We start from the raw sequence: 20,317 nt of genomic DNA, 5'->3' as shown, positions 1-20,317 counted from the left end.
TGAGAACCTGTGCAGAGTCACATTAGCATAGGGTGTTTGGTGGAGTGCAATAAGGGAAGGCTCCTGGCCAAGAAAAGGTTTTCTCTTGATGCCCTGGAATGGATTTCATGTGGGTTGTGCTCCACAATCCCTTGGGTCTGCACAATTTTAAACCTGTTGCTCAATCCCAGGTAACTCTGGGCAAGGCTTTTGGGTTTTGGCTTTTTGGACCCCCCTGTTTGCAGTGAAGCAGTGCTCAGCTCCACTCCAGTACCAAAGAATCATTAAGGCTGGAAAAAACCTCCAACCCAACTAAAAACCTCCATGCCAACTAATCCTTGTCCTCAAGTGCCACATCCACATGAATTTAAGAAACCAGGATTCTTCCCTCTTCAGTCCAGACCCCAAAGAAGTTAGAGCCAAGTGTGATTTTTCAATCTAACTTTTATGATTTTCAAGGCAGCCACAGAAATCCTACTAAGAGTAAAGGAAATGCAGAAGATTTTAGACATGGCACTGCAAGAAACAACTGGCACAAATCAGTTCGGAACTGTAGAACAGCCTACAGCTCTACACTGGCTTTATCTAGAACTTAAATGGGGCCTTTGATCTTCAAAGCACTTAAGGATTAACTAATTAATCCATCCAACTACCCTCTGAAGTAAATAATAACAAAAAGATATCCCCTATTTAGTCACAGAGAAACTGTGACCAAGACTAAAATGATCTGGATGAGATCACCAATGGTTTTAGGGACAAACTTCTGATCAGGAGTGGGTGTGATCACCCCTGGCTCTCACACCTTCAAACCACAGAAAACTTCATCAAGCTCAGACACTTTCAGCTCCAATGACACCCAGATGACATCTCTAAACATCTGGTTGCTCAACAGAGATTGGTAACCAAAACACTTTTTCATCTCTGTACACTCAGCTGTGTTGAAATGGACCTGGATTAACTGCTACAATCAGCTCAGGGGTGACCAGAGACACTGAAGCCACTGCACTTCCTCAGCAGATTCTACCCTTGACTCTTGGTCAGTCACAAAATATTGCCAGGGAAGTTTAGGGAAAAAAAAAAAAAATCCTGCACTGCAACTGCTTCAGCCTACTGAAAAGAAATACTTCCCTGGGTGGGATAACCACCTCACTATTTGAGCCATTTTTCTACACTTTTCTCAGTAGAAATAGAAAGTTTGCACTGTTGCCACTTCCCTTGAACGTGCCACTTGAGGCTGGGGTGGAGATCAGAAAAATGCTCCCACCTATCTCACCTCTTCCAGTCTCCCATCCCTCTGCCCCTCTCCCCAGAGCAATGCACCTCCCACACCATCAGGATACATCTTCAGTACCTTATTAATGAGGCTCGAGTGTGGGATAAACACAAGACTAATTTTGCCTACAATTACTGATGTTTACAGCTAATTTGATTTGGGAGAGGGGAGGAACCTGTACGTAATTTTATTTATTTTGAAAGTTTCTTAAAAGTGAAAACTGGTGCTGTAAAAACCAAACCTAAGAAAAGCCAAGGGACCCCCTTAAGAACTACTCATGGTTGTTGTCTTGGCTAAGTAGAATAGTGGAATGAAACCCATGCTTGAGGAATCCTATTTGAGTGTTTTGCCTAAAGAATTGCAAGGAGATAAATACCAGGAGATAAATCAACCATAAGGAGGTAAATGAAACAGGACAAACCCTACCTGCTGCGATGTTCGTAGCTGCCTTTGCACCGGAACTTGTGGGCTGGGAAAACAGTGAAAATTCCTTCTTCTGAGCTGAAATACTGCCATTTAATTCCTGTGTTAGACTTCAGATTATCAGCAAGAACTGAAGGTTGGAGAGGGGAAAAAATGAGAAATGAAGTAGAGTTACATAGGGAGGTCAAACCTGGAGGCAGCTTTATTCAAGGCCCCTCTCACGTGTGCTGGGAGAAGGAAAACCTGGGTGCCAACACCAACTCCAAGCTGGAGAGAGAGAGCTTCATGTCTGACCTGCAACCAGTTAAAGGCTTTTGGAAAATTAACACTGGACTTGACAGAGTTGGTTTTTTAACATGTGATGACAATTCCAGAATCTCTGAAGTGTGACTGAGGCCAAGAAGCCAAGGCAGTAGCAAGGAAGAAGAGGTTAAGACAATTAGAACTAATTTGGATATATATATATATATATATATAGCTGTAATGATCATCATACTGGACACGTGGAGTTTTCATTTGAAAAAAAACCATCTTAGTTTTAAAAGAATTGTGTTCTTTACATGGAAATAACATCAGAACATTAAAGAGATTTGCTGCTTATAGCTCCATAACCCACTCTGTTAACATTGCCTATGCTGACATTTAAAAATGTGAACATGAACACCTAGGAAAAGTAGTTTTGCACACAAATGTGAGTCGAGGAGAAACTCAATGTATGGAGAGAGCTGAAAAGGTGAAAAAAGGGAGAATCTTTCCTTAGTGCTCTCCTGTTTGTGTAAAGATAAGGAGGTACAGCTCCCATTCCTGGGAATCAGGAATTTATCCCAGTTTCTCCTTACCTCTGAGCCATAATGAGCAAGGCTGGGGGCTGGTTATGTGTTGATTTTAAGGAGAAATAGACACTTTTCAGGGAAAATACAATGTCTGCCCCTCAAAGGGTTAAGCTGAGAGTGGTCTCACTACCCAAGCTATTCCCAGTGGGTGGTGGCTCTGTGCTGGTTCCACCCCCTCCCCATGAGCATCACCCACCAGATTCCTGCTTTTAAGATAATAAAATTGAGACAGAATGATCCAACAGCTTTATCACGTTTTTCCTCTAAGTCTCTCAAACTCCTCTGTAGCAGGAGATCATCACATAGACAAAAAAAGGGAAGAGAAAAAGAAGGTAAATGCCACGTTCCTGAGTTATGCAGTCAAGCAGGAACCAAGGTCAGAATACAACCCCTGGTTATGGATCTCAAACCCTCCTGGACTTTGTAGAGCACATTTAAAACCACTCTTCAAACACAGGTGCTTCCCTACTGAAATGATCTTTAAGGAAAAGCACTCCCAGGAGAGAGGGAATGGCAAGAGGTTGGCATGGGAGCTCATCAGTAACAGGATTATACTCCAGTGGGGCAAATCATCATCTCTGCTTGCAGAAGACAACCTAATATTTGAACTCTTTTGCCTTGACCTAACAGCTAAAACAGATCATCATCAGCTTCAAATGCCTTTTCAAAAGTAAAGAAAAAAAACCCCAAACCTAAGTATTTTGTTGCCATTTCTCACTTCACATTCTTTGATTCTAAAACTTGCCAGAGCTCTGGTTTATAGTGCTTCACCTTGGCTGAGCACTGACTTCTGGCATCCCCCTTAGGGCTGACACTGAGGAGAGGCCCAGAGGGTTTCATCCCCATCTCATTATCAAATCCCAGTGTTTGGGTTGGAAATCACTGCAAGGCACCTCTCAGACCTTACCCAGACATTAGGGACAAAATACCCAGGCAGAGCACAGTCTGAGTTCAACATCCTCAACAGTTTAGCACTTTCTCAAGTTTCCCAGCCTGGCTGCAGCCACCATGTTCACTCCACATTCAGCTCAGCATAATTACCCTGTAAAAGCCACTATCTTGGGGTTTTTTTGCACAACCTCCCCCCTCCTTCCTCCCTTTTGCCACAGTTGTTTGTATTTCCACAGCTTCTCAAAGTCCCAGTGGAAATCCTGGTTGCTCTGCACAAAGCTGCAGCTTTGCACAACTGTGGCTTTGAAATATTTGGTGCCTGAATGGATGAGATGAGGAGGAGAACCAAGAAAGAAACAAACCCAAGAGATGAAATGGCTGACGAGGGTTTTCTCTGTGTGTTAATGAGCAAGTAGAGGATCAGAACTACACTCATACTGAGCACCTTCTCATCCTTCTCTAAAAAATACCAATTCAAGCCCAACAAAGATCCCAAATTTGCTCCTTCCCTCTCCCCTGTGTAAAACCAACCTGGTTTGTGATCTCTTGGGAGAAAAAAATCTCTTCCTTGGGAGTTTTTGCACATTCAAAGGAAGTTTCTTGTGATCAAAAGTTGCAGGCAGGGAGAGAGAAGAGAGTATTGGCAATTTAAATTCTTTTTTGTCTAGCCACCAGGATTTCATAGGCCTGGGCTGAAGTGTGGCAATTGTTTCATACAGAGAATTGCTGATATTTCAGTTTATATTCTGTGTTAAAGAACCTGAAAAATGTCTTTTCAAATCAGACACATGAACACCCAGTTAAAGCCTGGATGAAGTAACTTATCCAGTTTAATTTCACAAGCAGCATTAAAACAAAGGAGCTGGTAACTGAAAGGCTTTTCTTTTTAATCACTGCTATTTGAAAGATAAACTCACACAAAGCCATGGTTTGTATTTATTTCCCCAGGAGAGTATCCTGATTGAGGTGCTCATTTTCCCTATAAAACAATTGGTTGTGAAACTCAAACTCCTTCCAGCCTCAATGCCTGTCACTTCTGTTCCTCCTTTTCCACAAAGTTCTGCTCATGTTTTCCTTCAGCCAGTACTTCAGTTCAATAATGCCTTCCCCTGAGACTACCAGTTTTATCCTAACTCTTTGCTTTGCTTTTTTCCCTTTTTTTCCCTGTGACCACAGCAGACAATCTCCCTGCAGATAAACCACGACTGAAAAAGCCCTATTTCTGAAGTGTACTTTTCTTTTCCATCCACTACAGCAGTGAGAATGCCCTGCAGATATTTCCTCATTTCTCAGTCCCTGCCAGGGCACCCTTTTTTATGCTTTTTTTCAGCCTAACCTCACTTACCCCAGACTTTCCACTTCCTCAGCTGCTTGCTCTGTACTTTCTTCTCACCTCCTCCTTCCAGGAAAAGTCAGGTTCTGGACAAGCTACACCATCAGAAGATTCCAAAAAAAAACCCCCCAAAAAACCCTCCCCATGCTGTCAGATGAGCTACCTGACTAGTTTATTGCTAAAGGGTGAATTTGGTTAAAAATTCCACCCTTGGAAGCACGAGCAGGGATGTGTTCAGGGCATCTCCCCAGTACTCTCTTTCTGGGGACCTGTATGCTCAAGGAGGACTCACAGTTCCCATTTTAAGTGAAAAGCAATTTAATTTTTATTTTCTGGTCAGGTTCAAGTCATTTTTGTAAGGGAAAAAGTTTCCCTGTTCTACCAGGGAAGTCCATGGCATTACTGAGCACCTGAAAAGCCTGTTCTTCTCTAAAATGAACATTGCCACTAAATAAAGACCCAGCCTTGATATCAAGCTACCTGGAGGAAGCCAGGAGTCCAAGTCTTGCAGAAATCTTAGTGATATCCCTAAATTCCAGGCAGATTGGGGATATAAACAGCCAACTGGGAGCTGCCCATCAGCTGGAATTGCCCCTTCACTTCCAGTGTGGCCCCATCCGACCCCATGAGCTGCTGCAGACAGGGAAAAGTTGGGAAGCATCAACATGAGAGCATTTGGAATGATTGTTCTCTCTAATTAGAACTATTTCACAAGGCAAAAAGGACTCTCAGAAAGGAAGCCCTATGTGAGAGTTTATGCAGCTTCAAAGGGAATGGGATATGATAACACTTAGCACTTCTAGATACCACTTTACATCTTCAAAGCACAGCCAAATCATTAACTAATTCATCTTCAAAGGACAGCACAAACAGTCAGTGGGAGAAAAAAAAAAAAAAAAAAAGGAACTACTGTACATAATTGCTCATTATGAAGGAGTTTCTTCCAGTCTCCTTCTTCAGCATTACATTTCTGGAGCTGCAGACCACACGGTTCTCACCCAGCAAAAAAATAAAAGAAGTTTCATTTTACTGTGCACACTTGTCCTGGTTTGGGCCAGGAGAGAGCTGACTTTGTGTCTGACAAGACTGCAGTTCCTCTCTGACAAGGACCTCCCTGAAAAATAAATAAGCAGTGAGAAGAGAGCTCAGTGCTCCCCAGACACAGCAGCAGAAAGCAAAGGGCTTCACTTCACAGGGACAGAAATCCTCTCCCTCCCAGACCCCCCCATCTGATCCTGGACTTTCTGAGGCAAATTGTGCTCTGCCTCACGTGGGCTCAGCAGCAATAAAAGGCTCTGCAGCTCAAACCCAATTAAAATTCTGCTGATGGTGTGAGCCAGAACAGAGCCCAGCTCATTTCTTGGGAGCTATTTTGACTCTGAAAGGCAAAGAAGTGAAACACCTTTCATTTCAAGGAACAAGCCCAGCTTCTTTGATAAAGAGGATTTGGAGGATTTAGTTCATCTGCTCAATTACTTCCCAATTATTTTAACTGAGCCATCAGTTTAGCCACAGCCATTAATTATTGACCAACCTGGTACCATCTCTGCACATGGCTGCAGAAGGGCACTCTGCTAAAGCTGCCTGATTTCAAAGAGACATCTGAAGGATGAGAAGGAAAGAAGTTTACTGGGTCCTGGTTTAGTGGAAAAGAAAAAAAAAAAGGAAAAAAGGAATCTGATAGCATGGTGCACTAGCACTGAGTGAGAGTTATTGTCTAATAAATAAAGTTCTATTACACCAATAAGCACAAATTCCCACAGCTAACTAACATACTGAAGGCTGTGATTCCATCTGAAGAACAAACTCTCCTTATCTAGTTTGTAAGAATGGCTGACAGCATTCCAAGTGGAAAACTCAAGCCAAGATGCAACAATAAAGTCACACAATCAAGACACTAAAAAAAGACACCTGAAATCAAGAAAAAAAGGGGGCAAAATGATTATGGAAGAGTTGAGCAAAGAGAGATATCCATTTATTTCTTTCTTCTTTCCCCAAGATTAAAGCTTTTTTTTTTTTTATGCTATAAAAAATGTAATGGGCTGCAAAAAAGCCAAACCAAAACAACTCTCTTCATTCCTGCAAGTTTCCTGAGCCACACTTATCCTTCATAACACATTATTCTGAGGTTGGGTTTGCACTGAGGGCTCTCCCAGACTCTGCTCCTGTGGCTTGCCCAGAGCCTGTGGTGCAAATTCCATTCCCTTCCAACACCTACAACTTCACCACTCTGATCCCACTTTCCTCCTCTGCCCGGAGTGGGCCAAGATTAACATTTAAAGAACTGAGATGGAGGCCAAAGAGAGCAGAGTTTAAATTTATGTTTTGCTGAGAGCTTTTTATAGGCTGGATTACTTCAAGTGCACAACCCACGTGGGAAAAGAGATCCTCATGGGAATTCTTTTTTTTTCTTTACATAAAGGATGAAATGATCAAGCCATTTGGGAAGACAGCTTGTTGGTGAGCAGGCTGGGCTGGTTTTGGGAACTGGGCAGAGGAGGATCTGGGCTGGAGGAGCAGAGGAATTTCAAACCCTTCTCTATGAGGCCAATGCACTCGGGGTCCACTCCCCAGCACGCTGCCCCAGAGGAAAAGCTGATATAAGATGGTTTATGGGAAGTTGTGGGATCCCATCTTACCTTAAAGTCTAAATGGGGGGAGAGGGAAACCAATCAAAACACCCAAATGTATTGACTTTACAGAGCAGGACAGTAATTCAGGCTGAGGTTGAGTCTGATTCCAAAGTGCAACAGGTAGGGCTCGTTAGCTCTGGGTGAGGACACTTAGAAGTTAGAAATAAATATGAGATTAGAAAACCTTTTTTTTTCTTGTTTGATCTTTGTGCTCTTTCAAAGGTGGTTTTAGTTTAGAGAGATAAATACACAGAGATTCATTCAGAAACAGCTCCCATGCAGAGTGCTCTTCCTAAACATGTTCTCTACAGTAAGCAGTTTTACTGAACTAGCTCACTGCAGAAAGAAAAACTGAGTTTCAAGGGACAGATGACACCAAGAAGTACTTTTATGAACCATTTTATCAACACTTCACAGCTGTACAGATGCATTCTGTCTTTCTGACCAAAACTGCTTCCTGGTCTGCTTATATCCCTGGACTGTCCCAAACCAACTATTGTCTTAGAAAATGATTTCCTTTGGGCAGAAACAGCTTTTCTGGCACTGTCACAGCCCATGACTACAGAAGTGAGAGCTCCAGATACCACCAATACAAAACAAACCCCCAGCCTCCTGTCCCCAGGACTTCCCACATCCATTTATCCCACATTTAGTCCAAACCCCAGACACTTTAGTGGTGAAACAGGGGGTGCTGCAGCGGATGTGGGGGATGCCCAGCTCCACACCAGCATTATTCTGCTCAGCCCTTCCCTGAAGCCACATCAGCCCCCTGCAATGTGGCCAGGGTGGTGGTGATCATATGGTTTGGATGTTCTCAACTGGGAGAAGGTGGGAACAGACATGGGAGTAACTTCCCAACACCTTGGCAGCAGGAGGTGAGCACTCAGGGATTCCTTGTGGCTTGCAGACAGGAAACTTCTTACTACTCTAGGTGTGTACCCAGCATCAACTCCTGTTTCTCACACAAACCTCTTTCCACCTCATTTTTCTGCATCAATCCAGTTTTTCCCTATCAGTTCTCTCTTACAGGCCTTTGTTCACTAATAAAAACACTCCCTCCCCAAGGCTGGGTGTCTAGGAGCTGCTAACTGAAAAGCTGAAGGAGGATCAGCTGTCAATAAATCCTGAAGCACTTCCCTGCTCTTAATATCATTCCAATCCTCTCTTCTCTTCTGCTGCCCTTTCCTGCCAGTGCCACTTTTTGAAGATATTCCTTTTATCAGGAAGCTTTCAAGCTGGAGGCAAGGGAAGAGGAGGCACTCAAGGCTGGCTGTCGAGCCAGGACAGCAAGAAGCTTGAGCATGCATTTATTCTTTCTGTGAGAATTCAAACCAGAAATTTAAAAAATGCTTAAGGGAAGCTACAGCTTATTTGTTTTCCACCACTCAGGAAGGAGGAATATTTCTTTAATATTTTTTACATGCATCTTCTGCAGCAGAAAAAGTAAAGAATAGGTTTTTTTGTTTAAATAAAAAGCACTGAATCAATGACTTCCATTTCTAACAGAAGCTGAAAACTTCCTTCAAGAATTATTTTGGTTCCTCAATAACTGCATGTGACTCTGAACATGATTTCAATGAGTTGCTTGAGTTTTTAAATAAAGAGATAGCTGATGAGTGAGACAAAGCCCAGTGAACCACAGTGAGTGAGCAAACACTGCCTGGCTTTGGGATGGGAAACTCTATACAAATGCTGCTGATGAGACACATGTCAGGAAATGAGCTTGTCTGGCCAGCACCTGGACTCAAGATGTGTGGATGGGATGGAAAGGAACCTATGGGGACTGTTCCTTTGGCTTCTTTCACTTCTTCTTTAAAGCAGTAATCAGCCAGAAACAATGCAAAGCTGGACGAAAGGAGACAGCAAGGGAGCCTAGCAGAGACTGGGGTTTATTCATCCTGTTTATTGCAAGATATGCAAATGCTCTGTGGATGCTGAGGATGGAATGGTGGGTCTGCCACTTCATCCATCAAGTTAAATACATCAGGACTTTGCTCCAAAAGACTTGAGAACTTTTTCTTTTCATTCTCACGTCTGCAGCACTGGTCAGAACAAAATAAATATCCACAATCCAAAAAAATCCCCTCCTAAAAAGCCTCAAAATTCTATTACACCAAATCCTGAACTGCAATCTAGAGCATTCTCTAATTCACATCACTAGGGAATCTTTAGAAAGTTGAGAAGGTAGAGGGAACAGCTACACAGAATTAAGATTAAAAAATAACCAATCCTGAAAACCATCAAGCAGAGCAGGATGCTGAAGAAGAAAACTTGTGCTGTGCTGGAGGTCCAAAAGTGGAATTTTTTCAGGGATAAGTCAGATGTATTTTGGTCCTGAGCATACTTCTGAGAGCTCTTTGAAGTGTGTCAGGCAAATGCATGGATTGTCAAGATGGAACTGCCCTGACAAAGAAAGGAAGTATTTTAGTGTATCTTTTATATTTTGTGCTTTTTGCATATCACTGCAAACACAGCCTCAGATCAGCTGAACTCAGCTGAGAAGATGAGAGGAAGTTCTTTGCATGGCCCCTTCTGCAGCTGACACCACTCCAGCCAAAGCAGAAAGCCAAGGGCAGCAAAGTGGCCTGGGGAAAAAAATTCAGAGAGACAGAAAAAGTACATAAACCACAACAAAATGATCTTTGGTAGGATGGAATGAAACCTTCATGACATTGTGATAAAGTACTTAGAAGGGCATTACAAAGATCATTACAAAAATGATCTTTGGTAGGCTGGAATAAAACCTTCATGACATTGTGATAAAGTACAAGAAGGGCATATCATCTTTCAATCATGAAATCCCAAACTAAGAGCAGCACCACAGATTCAAGGGGAAAGAAAACCCTGTTGCTATGGCAGTCAGTGCTAATTCTCTCTGCCAAAGAAATGTTCAAGTCTAATGGGGAAAAAAATTAAAAAATCAACCTCAACCAGAAGAAAAGTGGAGTACTTACCAGAGTTTAAGTCCCGTCCAGGATTGAAGGCTCTGCTGTTGACAGTGGTGGACAGTCTGTCACAGCTGATAGTCCGAGAGACATTGGTGTTAAAATTCCCATCAAACCTGAAATGACAACACCAGGATCAGCACCCTGACACTGTTAAACCTCCTCAGCATCCCCAACAGCAGCACATCTTGCTGAAGCTTCAGTGAAAAAGAATTGTTTTGGAAACTCCAACATTCTACAGGTTTTTAAGGGTCCAGGAAAAATTCTGAAACCCCAAAGTAGGGTTGGGGGATGGATGAGCTCATCCTGGCTGGATTCCATCTGCTCCCTGGAATGATGCACTGCATTTTCCCTCCCACAATTTTCCTTGAAAGAGAAGATCACAGGAGAGAGGGCTCTTTCATCTGGCTTTAACCAGCAGAGCTTCCAGCCTGGGAAACGTGTGTAGAGTCCAGGCCTGCCATCAGAAGGTCTCTCCTCCTGTTGCTGAACCCCAAATTCTTCATGCTAGAAATGTTTTCACTTTGAAAAAAATTATCCTGAGTGTCTTGCATGAAGAGGATGTCCTCTTTATGGACTAACAGAGCAACTGTAAATCTGTTTTTTGTACCAAAACTTCAGGATTGACATTGCAAACAGAGGAAGGAACTTGGCAGTCTGAAGTTCTGTTCCATTTTGGTTAAATAATTCCAATGCATTCCTTACTTTGATGCAAAAAGTATTTCAGAGCAGAGTTCCTATGATGATAAAACATAATTAAACCAATGCCTTAACAAAATTTAAATAAAAAGGATTTAAAATGTTTATAAACAACTGGAAACTCTTCTGAAGCTTTTGAGGACTTAAATGCAGTTTTGATTCCTTTCAACAGACCAGTTTGATTTGTTAGCATTTTTGTGAACTTGAACATACTGCTGGCATTAGACTTATGGTCTGATTACTCCAGGACTTCCAAATGTTATTTAATTCCTAGCAAAGCATTCCACTACTCCTGAGAAATTACAATGAACTGCAAGCTGGGCGAGCATGGAAAAACAGCTTCAGGAGCCTTGCTGGCATAAAAGCAGGTAAGAAACAAGACTTGGGAGAGAAACTGGGCAGGACAGGGATTATTTTTTTTTCCATACACACCAGTATACATTCACACATAAACACACTCACCTGTAAATGCTATCACACAGGGGAGGCCCAAAACACTACAAGCAAAATGCTACAGACAAGCAGCACCACTGTTCTGGTTGAAGATTTTAATTAGGAAACTAAAACTCAGTAGGTTGCAACTACTTCAATGAATTTGGTGCCTGGTAGGAATGGGAGAGACTGATTTTCTGGTTGTGTCCTTACAAAATGCTTGTGGGAAGGGCTGGGGGTGGCAGACACAAAGAATGAAACAATGTGCTTCCAAATCACTGCCCTTAAAACAACAATTAGCAGCAACAAAACCCACAGGCAGAGGGAACTGGTTACCATAAGGAAATTTCAAGTTCTGACCACAGGAAGAAAGGGTTTTTTTTAAAGCCAAACCTCTCTTAATCTAATATATTATCTTTCAGCCCCATTCAAAATAATTTGATTCCATGGGGAGGAAGCTGGAGCAGCCTCAGGTCAGGCAGATGCAGGATGTGCTGAGAGCTCCCACCTCCTGTGGGGTCACTGCATGGAGGATCTAGGACACCCTGAAACAGAACTTGTTCTGACTTGGAAGAGATCAGTGAAAACTCACTAAGGAAAGGAAAAATACTTCTGCAGGTAACCAGGTCCACTTCCAGAAATTTCAGCATTCCCAAACCAGCCCAATGCTTCCCTGAGGAGCAGCTGGAGCTCATGGGAGCAGCTCTGCTGTTGCATGCACAGCCTCTGAGTTTCTCTTTTATCCCTGATCCATTCCAGTATAATTACACTTAAGTTTGGGCTGACTTTTTTTTTTTTTCCCCTAAAAGCAGAGTTTAACTTCTGCTAGGAGTCAAGAGCAGAACAGAGCCTTCCCACAAGTGCAGGAATTGTCCCTTTGAGTGTAGAAGTCATTTCCCCAGAACTTACCATTAAACTCCTTGCTGATTTTCTGCATTAGGAATAAGTCTTTTATGCAGCTGCATTAAAAACCTCAGACACTGATTTCTTTGGTCTTAACATCACACCAGATCTCAGGATTCTTGTAGTGTCACAAGCAGCCTCATTTTACACAGCCAGAAGCTCATCAGACCAGAGGCTGTATTTGTAGAGGCTTTAATCAAACTGAACAGTTGAATGGTATTGATTACCAACTGCTTCACTTAATATTCTCACTGCCATGTAGAAATATCAATAAAAACAATGTTTTAATACTACCTTAATATATATCCATGCATCTTGTACATCATCTACACAAATCATTCTACAAATATCTGCATTATTCCTAAAGATGAATGTGTCTCCTGGGGAAGTTCAGTGTTACTGAGGCACCTACACTTTGTGATCCCTTCTCAAACCTAGCCTTAAGGAAAAAGAAAACCAAAAAATGAATCATGTTTCTTTCAGAATAATTAACTGCCCTCCATCCACTTGAAAAATGACATAGAATAAATGCAGCTTGAACACAGCTCTGTCACTTTGGGTCAGTATTTTTCATGTCCATACACAAATACTAGAGGGGGAAAAGAATTAAGTTGCAAACCTTCTACCACTCAGCTGTGAATATACACAGGAGTGCAAGTTGTGCCCGAGGGAGTCCCAGCACAGTCTTCCCCTCACCTCTTCCCAAATATTTGAGATCCCTCAGTCTCTGACACAGCTGGGGACCATCCACAAACACAAACCTTTACCCACCTAACACACATAATGATGAACTTGCTCATCACTGAAGAAACATCTTTATATGTGGCAGCTGCTGAACACATCAGAACCACTCAGCAATGAGCCATGAGAATGATGCAGCAGGAACAAGAGCAGGCAGCAACTCCTTGCTCTACAAAAAGGACCCTGGGTTCCCTGGTGGATGCAGATATTTGGGTAAAATACCAAAAAGCACCAAACAAGCATCATCAACAACACTTCACTGGCACTGGTGTTCTGCTTCAAGAGTCACACAAGGGCAAAGGTTTTGAAGATGTTCTGCATTATCCTCACTCTTCATGGCAAGGAAAAGAGAGAGGAGTGGACAGACAAACAGACAGACAGAAGGACAACCTCTCTTCTTTATCTTCTTCACCAGAACCATCATGCTGTAAGATCCAGATGGGATGGAATGGCAGGCACCACAACTGTGTCAGCATGGAGCTCTGCACGGGTTCATCCACTCTGCTGGGAGTTGCTTGTTGAAATTTTGGCACCTTGCTCCCTGAAAACTCCCCCAGGTCCTCTCCATGAAGGGAAAGACTTGAGGGCTTCTCAGATCAAGGATGGGGCTTTTCCTGCCCTGATTAAAATGTAACCACTTCAAAAATTACAGCTTCTTACCCAGCAAGCAAAACCCCTGTTGAATTTGTTGGCCAAAGAATTTCAAGACTCAGGTGGATTGATATAGGATGGGTTTCACAAAAAGCACATTTATCTTTGGGCAAAACCAGATGGAGAAAAGCTAGAGCCTGCAAATTAAACATCTCCATCCTAAAGAAGTATTTCCGAGGAATACTGAAGAACAAAGTCCTAGGGAAAGATAATGACTTTTCAGGATGTGAGCAAATTGTCCCTCTGCTCCCATCAAAATCAATTAGTGATGGCAACAGGATACTTTGGGAGCACCTCCCATTACCCAAGCCTCAGAACACAGCAGTAAATGCTGCAGTTTCATTCCAAATCACCTGAAATCTTCCTCTTGATTTGATCTGATGCCAGAAGCCACCACCCCAAGTGCACCCAAACCACTTGATCTGAATCACCCAGAAGTTGTCCATCTCCTGATCCAACGTGTTGAGCACCTTGCTGCACCACTTCTCCATGGGCACCACGCTGAATTTTGGGTCTCTTGGTTATGACAGACACCAACATGGGGGTTTTTCAGGCAGATGAACAGCAGGTGCCTTCCAGGAAGGCAAATATGAAGTCAACACCCTCACCACGAGGGCTCCTGCAGCCCCAAACCCATCACCACAGGCCAAAGGGAGCTGTTTTCCAGCTACAACACCTCACTACCATTGTTACTGGGGCATGGCAATGCACATTCATGCACATTAATGTCCCTCAGCTTCCACAGCAAGGAAGTTTTGTTCCCCATAAGGAAAATCAGGGTTTACATGCTTAAATAATTTCCACCAGAGCTGGAAAAGGAAAGCAATAAATTTCTGCAGGCCAGGCCAGCTCACCCCTCCTTTCTCTTGCTGGACCAGCCAAGGAGCAAAAAGAGAACACAGTTAATAGGAAAATGATATAAAGAAAACATGCAGTACAAGAATTGGTTTAAAGCCCATAAATTAAAGAGCAGCCCTCAGACAGCCCTGTCACCCTGGAGCACAGAATGCTGCAGACTCAGCTATGTGGGATGTCCACCTCCAACCTTTTTCCAGGTGCAGTTGGCTTAAAAAATGATTATTTTTTTTTTGTGCCTTGCACTGGAGTGTATTTTTCAATCTTGCCTGGCTCCATGACACAAGGACCCTGAGGAGAGCCCAGCTCCCATCACAACTCTAGCTCCTCAGAAAACCCAAGCCCACTAAAATTGCAGTATTTGCCCTAATTTTCATTAAACTGATGAATTTTCCATGTGCTTCTTTGGGATGCCTTTGTGTTGTTTCAGTTAAGAAGGTGCTATTCAACTATTTGGCAATCTTTACCAGTAAAGCAAGATTTAAAACCAAAACCTCAAGGCTGCCATGTGGCACTGTGAGCACTTCTACTCCTGGCTGTAACCACTGCTTTTCCCTTTCCTACCATGCATTTATTTACACCTCCCACCTTTTCAAACCATATAAACCTTCCCATCTCTTGCTTTAGAAGTTAAAACCCCCAAACCTTGAATATTTAGGGTCTGCAGAGAAGCACTGATCACTCCCTCTTTCTCTGGATGAAGGAGATTTCAGTTTTACCACTGTCTTGGTACAAGGTGGTCAGGAACAGCAGGAGCTGAGGTTTGACCCAGACCATCTGAGGGTCCATCAAACCATATAAAGCTTCCCATCTCTTGCTTTACAGGTTAAAACCCCCAAATCTTGAATATTTTAGAGTCTGCAGAGAAAATCACTCCCCCTTTCTCTGGATGAAGGAGATTTCAGTTTTACCACTGTCTTGGTACAAGGTGGTCAGGAACAGCAAGACCTGAGGTTTGACCCAGACAATCTGAGGGTCCTTCCAAACCCTTAGCAGAGAAACACCCCAAAACTCAGCTGGTTTAGGTTTCATCCTTACCTGACCACAAGACATTGGCTGAAATTTCAGTTCCAAAACAACCCCCCTGACCCCCAGCCCCCTTTCCTCTCTTCCAGCCCTTCCTTCTGGATTCCCTTTCATGCACAACCGATCGACGCCGCATCCCGAGGGAGCAAACAGAGCCCTGGCTCCCACTTTGATCTCCTCCCCACGGAGGAACCCACTCCCTGCTTGCTTTGCAAGATGTTTCACTTGACTGACGTTTGCTCTGATGTGCGAAACCACTTTGAACTTCAGAGATGAAATTCCCATCAGGCTCTGCTCATTTTTATTCTCCTTCTGCGGGATTTACAAGCAGGAGATCAGCAAGTGGAGAAGATAAATTAAATGTGCAGAAGCTTTGAATCTTGCATCAAACCAGGGCTCAAGTGAGCTCCAGTTGGAGCCGGGTCGGCCTGAATTTACAGCATAAATCAACCCTTTGTACAGTTTCAGTTTAGGGGAAAACGAGGGAGCTGAGGATTAAAATGACATTTGAGCAGCTACCATGGGGGTTGTGTTGGTTTAAGATCATTTCTCTCCCTGCTTTGCCATTCATACAAATTTAAGTGTGATTTTACTATGCAAAGTCCACTGAAAAGTCAGTGGGTCCTTTGAAATTCCCAGCCAGGGGTGTTTTCTTGATTGTAAGGCAAGGTTTCCACCTGGGCTTTACATACTTAAATAAATGCCTAAATACAGGGTCCCAAAACAATGTTTTAATTAATAAGTTCAATTAAAAATAATTAAAAAAAAATACTGATAATTCCATAAACCAGTTCCTTCTGGCAAGGCACCCAAGTTGTTCCAGTCAGCTCAACTCCTGATTGAAAGAAGTCAAAAGTACCCTTGCTCTCAGATGTAAAAAAAGTGTATTATTGGCAGAAAGACTGCAAGCCAGTAACATAAACTCTTCCAAAACCTATTTTTTAATGAGAAACTCAGCCCCATTTATGAAGACAAAGCACCAATCCAAGAGAGCAATTTCCTAAACCCTGGCTAGAGTTTATGGGCAAAGCAAGGTCAAGCCAAGACTAGCACTCTGCAAGCTCCTTACAATTTCTAGAGACCCAGATGCATTACTGGAGTCTGCCACTCTGCAAGAATAGCAAATATATCTTAAATTTCATGTGCTGGGGCCCACCCACTTCTCCTTTGGAAGTGCAGCTCTCCAGATATGGTGGGAAGTGAATGGGATTCCTGTTATCTCCCACTTAACCTCTCCCGGAGAGGGAAGATAAACACAGAAAGAGCTGTGATAAAACTGAACTGCATTAGCAAATATTTAACCATCTGGGTTGGTTTTTTTTTTTAAAAAAAAAAAAAAAAAAGGAAAACCAACAGACCACTTCTGAAGGCACTATCAGTCAGGGAGTAAATGATTTTCAAAAATAGGTTTGTAAACTGGCTTATTCAAACAGCTCTATGAATGTGGCAACCCAAAGCTGCCAAGTAGTGTGTTCTGCCAACAAATATTTCTCCATTCAGTCCCCTTTCACAGATTTTCATATATGCATTCCCTAAGCTCTTATCAGCATCATTAAATAAAGAATAAAAAGACATTGCCAGTCACCTCAAAGCACTGATATCAGCAGCACAAGCAGAGTATCAGATTGTCCCCAAAGAGATGATTTTGGAGCCCTACAACAACTTCCCATAAAAACCAGCAGTGAAATTCACTTCTGTCCTCCAGGGGAGGAGCAAAGAAGAAGTGTGGGTGTTTCCACCAGGACACTTGGGTGCTCCTGTCCCATTTGTGGGTGCAGGGTTATGGGGGGCTCAGGGACCACCCCTGGCAGCAGTAACTTTGACTTCCCTGGCAGAACTGTAAAGCTGCTGCTGAAAAGCTCCTACAGGAGCCACTTGGCATCCATCACTGCTTCTCCTGAAATTCTGCCTACTAGGTATGTGATGAATACTCAAACATCATCAGACTTACTCTTTCTTTTTGTGTGGAAAGACTTCAACTTAGTTTAATCTGCAAAGATTCCATATAAAACACCTGTTTGATCTCCATGTTGCCATCTTCATGAAGAAAGCTCTTTGTCATTCCCAGGCCTGACCCACAGACTTCCAGAGTTACAACTTCATGCAAACCTCATGCTTCCAAACCTGTTTCCCAAAACTCAGTCCCTATATAGACTCTTCCCAACCAACACGTATCCTTTAAGTTCCCCCTGAAGGTGCAGGGATGCTGCAGGTGCTTCAGGTAACTTCTAATAAATAAATATTGTTGATTCTTTGCCTGTCACTCTGCTATAGCCCCATCTGCACCCCACAACCATGAGGCCATTTCAGCTTCATGACTTCCTAACAACCTACAGAGGGCTTTCTCAGGAGCAAAGCACCTCAGGCATGACAAACAGGAGACATCATCCTGTACAGAAAGGCATTTATCCTCTTAAGAAGGAAGATACTTTAATTAAAGCATTGTCTTGTAAATAACCACCCGCTTTAATCTGATTGAGAATGTCTGGAGACAGCACAGACATCTCCTCCTCATGACTTCTCTGGCAGCCTGTGTTAGTGAGGAAACACAAAGCCTCATTTTTCCAGCAAGGATTTCTTCAGGGATTAGAAGGTGCATGTCACTTGACATCCAGCCTCCTTATCTGCCATCAGGCTACCCATCTGCTCTGCTAAGAGCCTGGAGCACTTGATCCACATGAAGTCTGTCTGGTTGGAGCAATGCCTCTTCTCCACTGCTCCAGGCACTTCCTCCCTGTGACAAGCCCTGGGAAAAGGAGCAAGGCTCCAGGCTCTGACTTCAGGGACACAAAAAGGGGCAGAAACTTTGTACCATCCACCTCTAAAAGCTTCTCTTAAAGCTCTGCTCAGCTGCTGCCTCCCCCTCCATTGCCATCTTGATTTTTCCATTCCCCAGCCTCCATAAATCAGGGCTGAAAAAGGAAACAGCTGAATCTGAAGCAAGGAACAGCAAGAAGTAAAGGAAAGCTGCTAGCCCCCACTCTGCTGCTCAAATTCAGTAGTCCAGCACGTATATATTTGTATATATACAGTACTGTATGATTAATTTCCATGTGTACCAGCCCACACTTAAACTCTCTGGTAAACAGGGTGAGTGTAAGCATCTGATTAAATGTCTGAATTAAAGCCCATGGAAAAATCCCTTGCCAAAGCTGCTCAATAACCACCTCATGCTGCCTCATCAACTTCATCTTGCAGATTCTCCTTTCTTTTTTTCACCACTTCCCAACACAAAGCAGTTCCATTGCACAAACCTTGGTAGGGAGAACAAATCCCTGACTGCTTGTGCTTCAAATGAGTTTGGCTGCTCTCTGTGGGGCACCACACAGCCACTGAAAGCACAGTCAGACTCTTTATTTTAATTAAAAAGTAGTCACTATAGACTGGGATCACTCAGACAGAAACTTACTCACTGGGGCCTCTCACTGTAGAAGTGCCACATAAGGGCAACCAAATAAAACAAATATTGTTTTCGTGGACCTATCTCCCTGCTCAGCTAAAAGAGCAGTTTCAATGTAAAGGTTCATTTTATATCTCAGTTTGTCTCTTGGTTGTCCTGTTTTCTATCATTTCTTTCTAATCACCAGGTGTGGTATTCTCACAGTTTATCTGTCCTCTAAGCCAATGCTCAGATTTTCAGGATAGGAGCAAGGACAAGGCCACACACTGATAATTTGGTGACTGCTAACAATAAATAGGAATAAAGACACCAAGGCATTAAAAACTCCCTCAAAATAAATCCTCTCCCTCCAAAGCAGTTCATAAACTCCACTTTACATGGAAGTACAAACATCTTCCCACGTCATTCTTCAAAAACCAACCCAAAGTTGGTTCTCCTAAAGCAACATCACAAAACTGGAGAGTGATGTAAAAGAACCAACTGCCTGACCACACCAAGTGTCCCCAGAGTTACAAGTGGCACTGAGCACTCAGAGGCTGAACACCATGTGAGTAACAACCTGAGATCTTCAGAGGACCACAGATGGGTTGGAAGAGACCTTAAAGATCATCAAGATCCAACCCCCTGCATGGTCAGGGACACCTCCCACCAGCCCAGGGTGCTCCAAGCCCCATCCAACCTGAGCTGAGACAGGGATGAGGCAGCCACAGCTTCTGGGGGCAACCTGGTGGTGAAGCCCTTGTGGTCTCCCAGCCTTGCAGGAGAAGCCTTGAAATCTACCTTAAAAATCTAGAGAATGACAGAATGTCAGGGGTTGGGAGGGACCTCTGCAGATCATCAAGTCCAAGCCCCCTGCCAGAGCAGGACCAGCTGATGCTGCTGACAGTGTTCTTGCAGCAGATGTTTACTCAAGAGGCCACATGAAGGAACAACTCCCTGCCCTGAGAAAAAGAACAGAGTTAAGCAGTTGTAAGACAAAAGTTTCATAACCCTCCTGAAAAAAAAACCCTCAAAACAACATAGCCCCAAGGCCATGTGGCATTCCAAAGGTAGGAGTCTAAAGCAAAGCACCTCCTGGAAACCCCAAACAGCACAGACACATCTCTGACTGCTTCCATGTGACCTCTTCCACAGCAGCAGCAGCTCATCAGTGCTTTAAAGCAAAGTATTCTCATTATTGTTGCTCTGACTCCAGCACCAACACAGCTTTTAAACATCAAGGAGAAGTCTCTGCCAGGAGAAGCCAACCTAACTTCACTCTTCACAGCTGGACCAAGTGACTCCAAATGAGTTTGAGTCA

At 43.2% G+C, this 20,317-nt stretch overlaps 1 protein-coding gene across 3 annotated transcripts in view; it reads right to left on the bottom strand.

Annotated features, from left to right (window-relative positions):
- Window positions 1–20,317, bottom strand: part of CACHD1 (cache domain containing 1) — an 87,946-nt gene that overhangs the window by 30,659 nt on the left and 36,970 nt on the right. For 2 of the 3 annotated variants that reach the window (XM_030455555.1, XM_030455557.1), the window contains exons 4-5: window positions 10,320–10,426; window positions 1,679–1,805 (exon numbers count right to left, since the gene is read on the bottom strand). In XM_030455555.1, the coding sequence (XP_030311415.1) occupies window positions 1,679–1,805; window positions 10,320–10,426 (234 nt within the window). The remainder of the gene's footprint in view (window positions 1–1,678; window positions 1,806–10,319; window positions 10,427–20,317) is intronic. The other variant, XM_030455556.1, reaches the window with a different exon arrangement.

The sequence above is a fragment of the Calypte anna genome, chromosome 8 (assembly GCF_003957555.1).
Source record: "Calypte anna isolate BGI_N300 chromosome 8, bCalAnn1_v1.p, whole genome shotgun sequence".
Classification (NCBI taxonomy): Eukaryota; Metazoa; Chordata; class Aves; order Apodiformes; family Trochilidae; genus Calypte; species Calypte anna.
The sequence above is the reverse complement of the archived record's forward strand: the minus strand, read 5'-3'. Positions and strand labels throughout refer to the sequence as shown.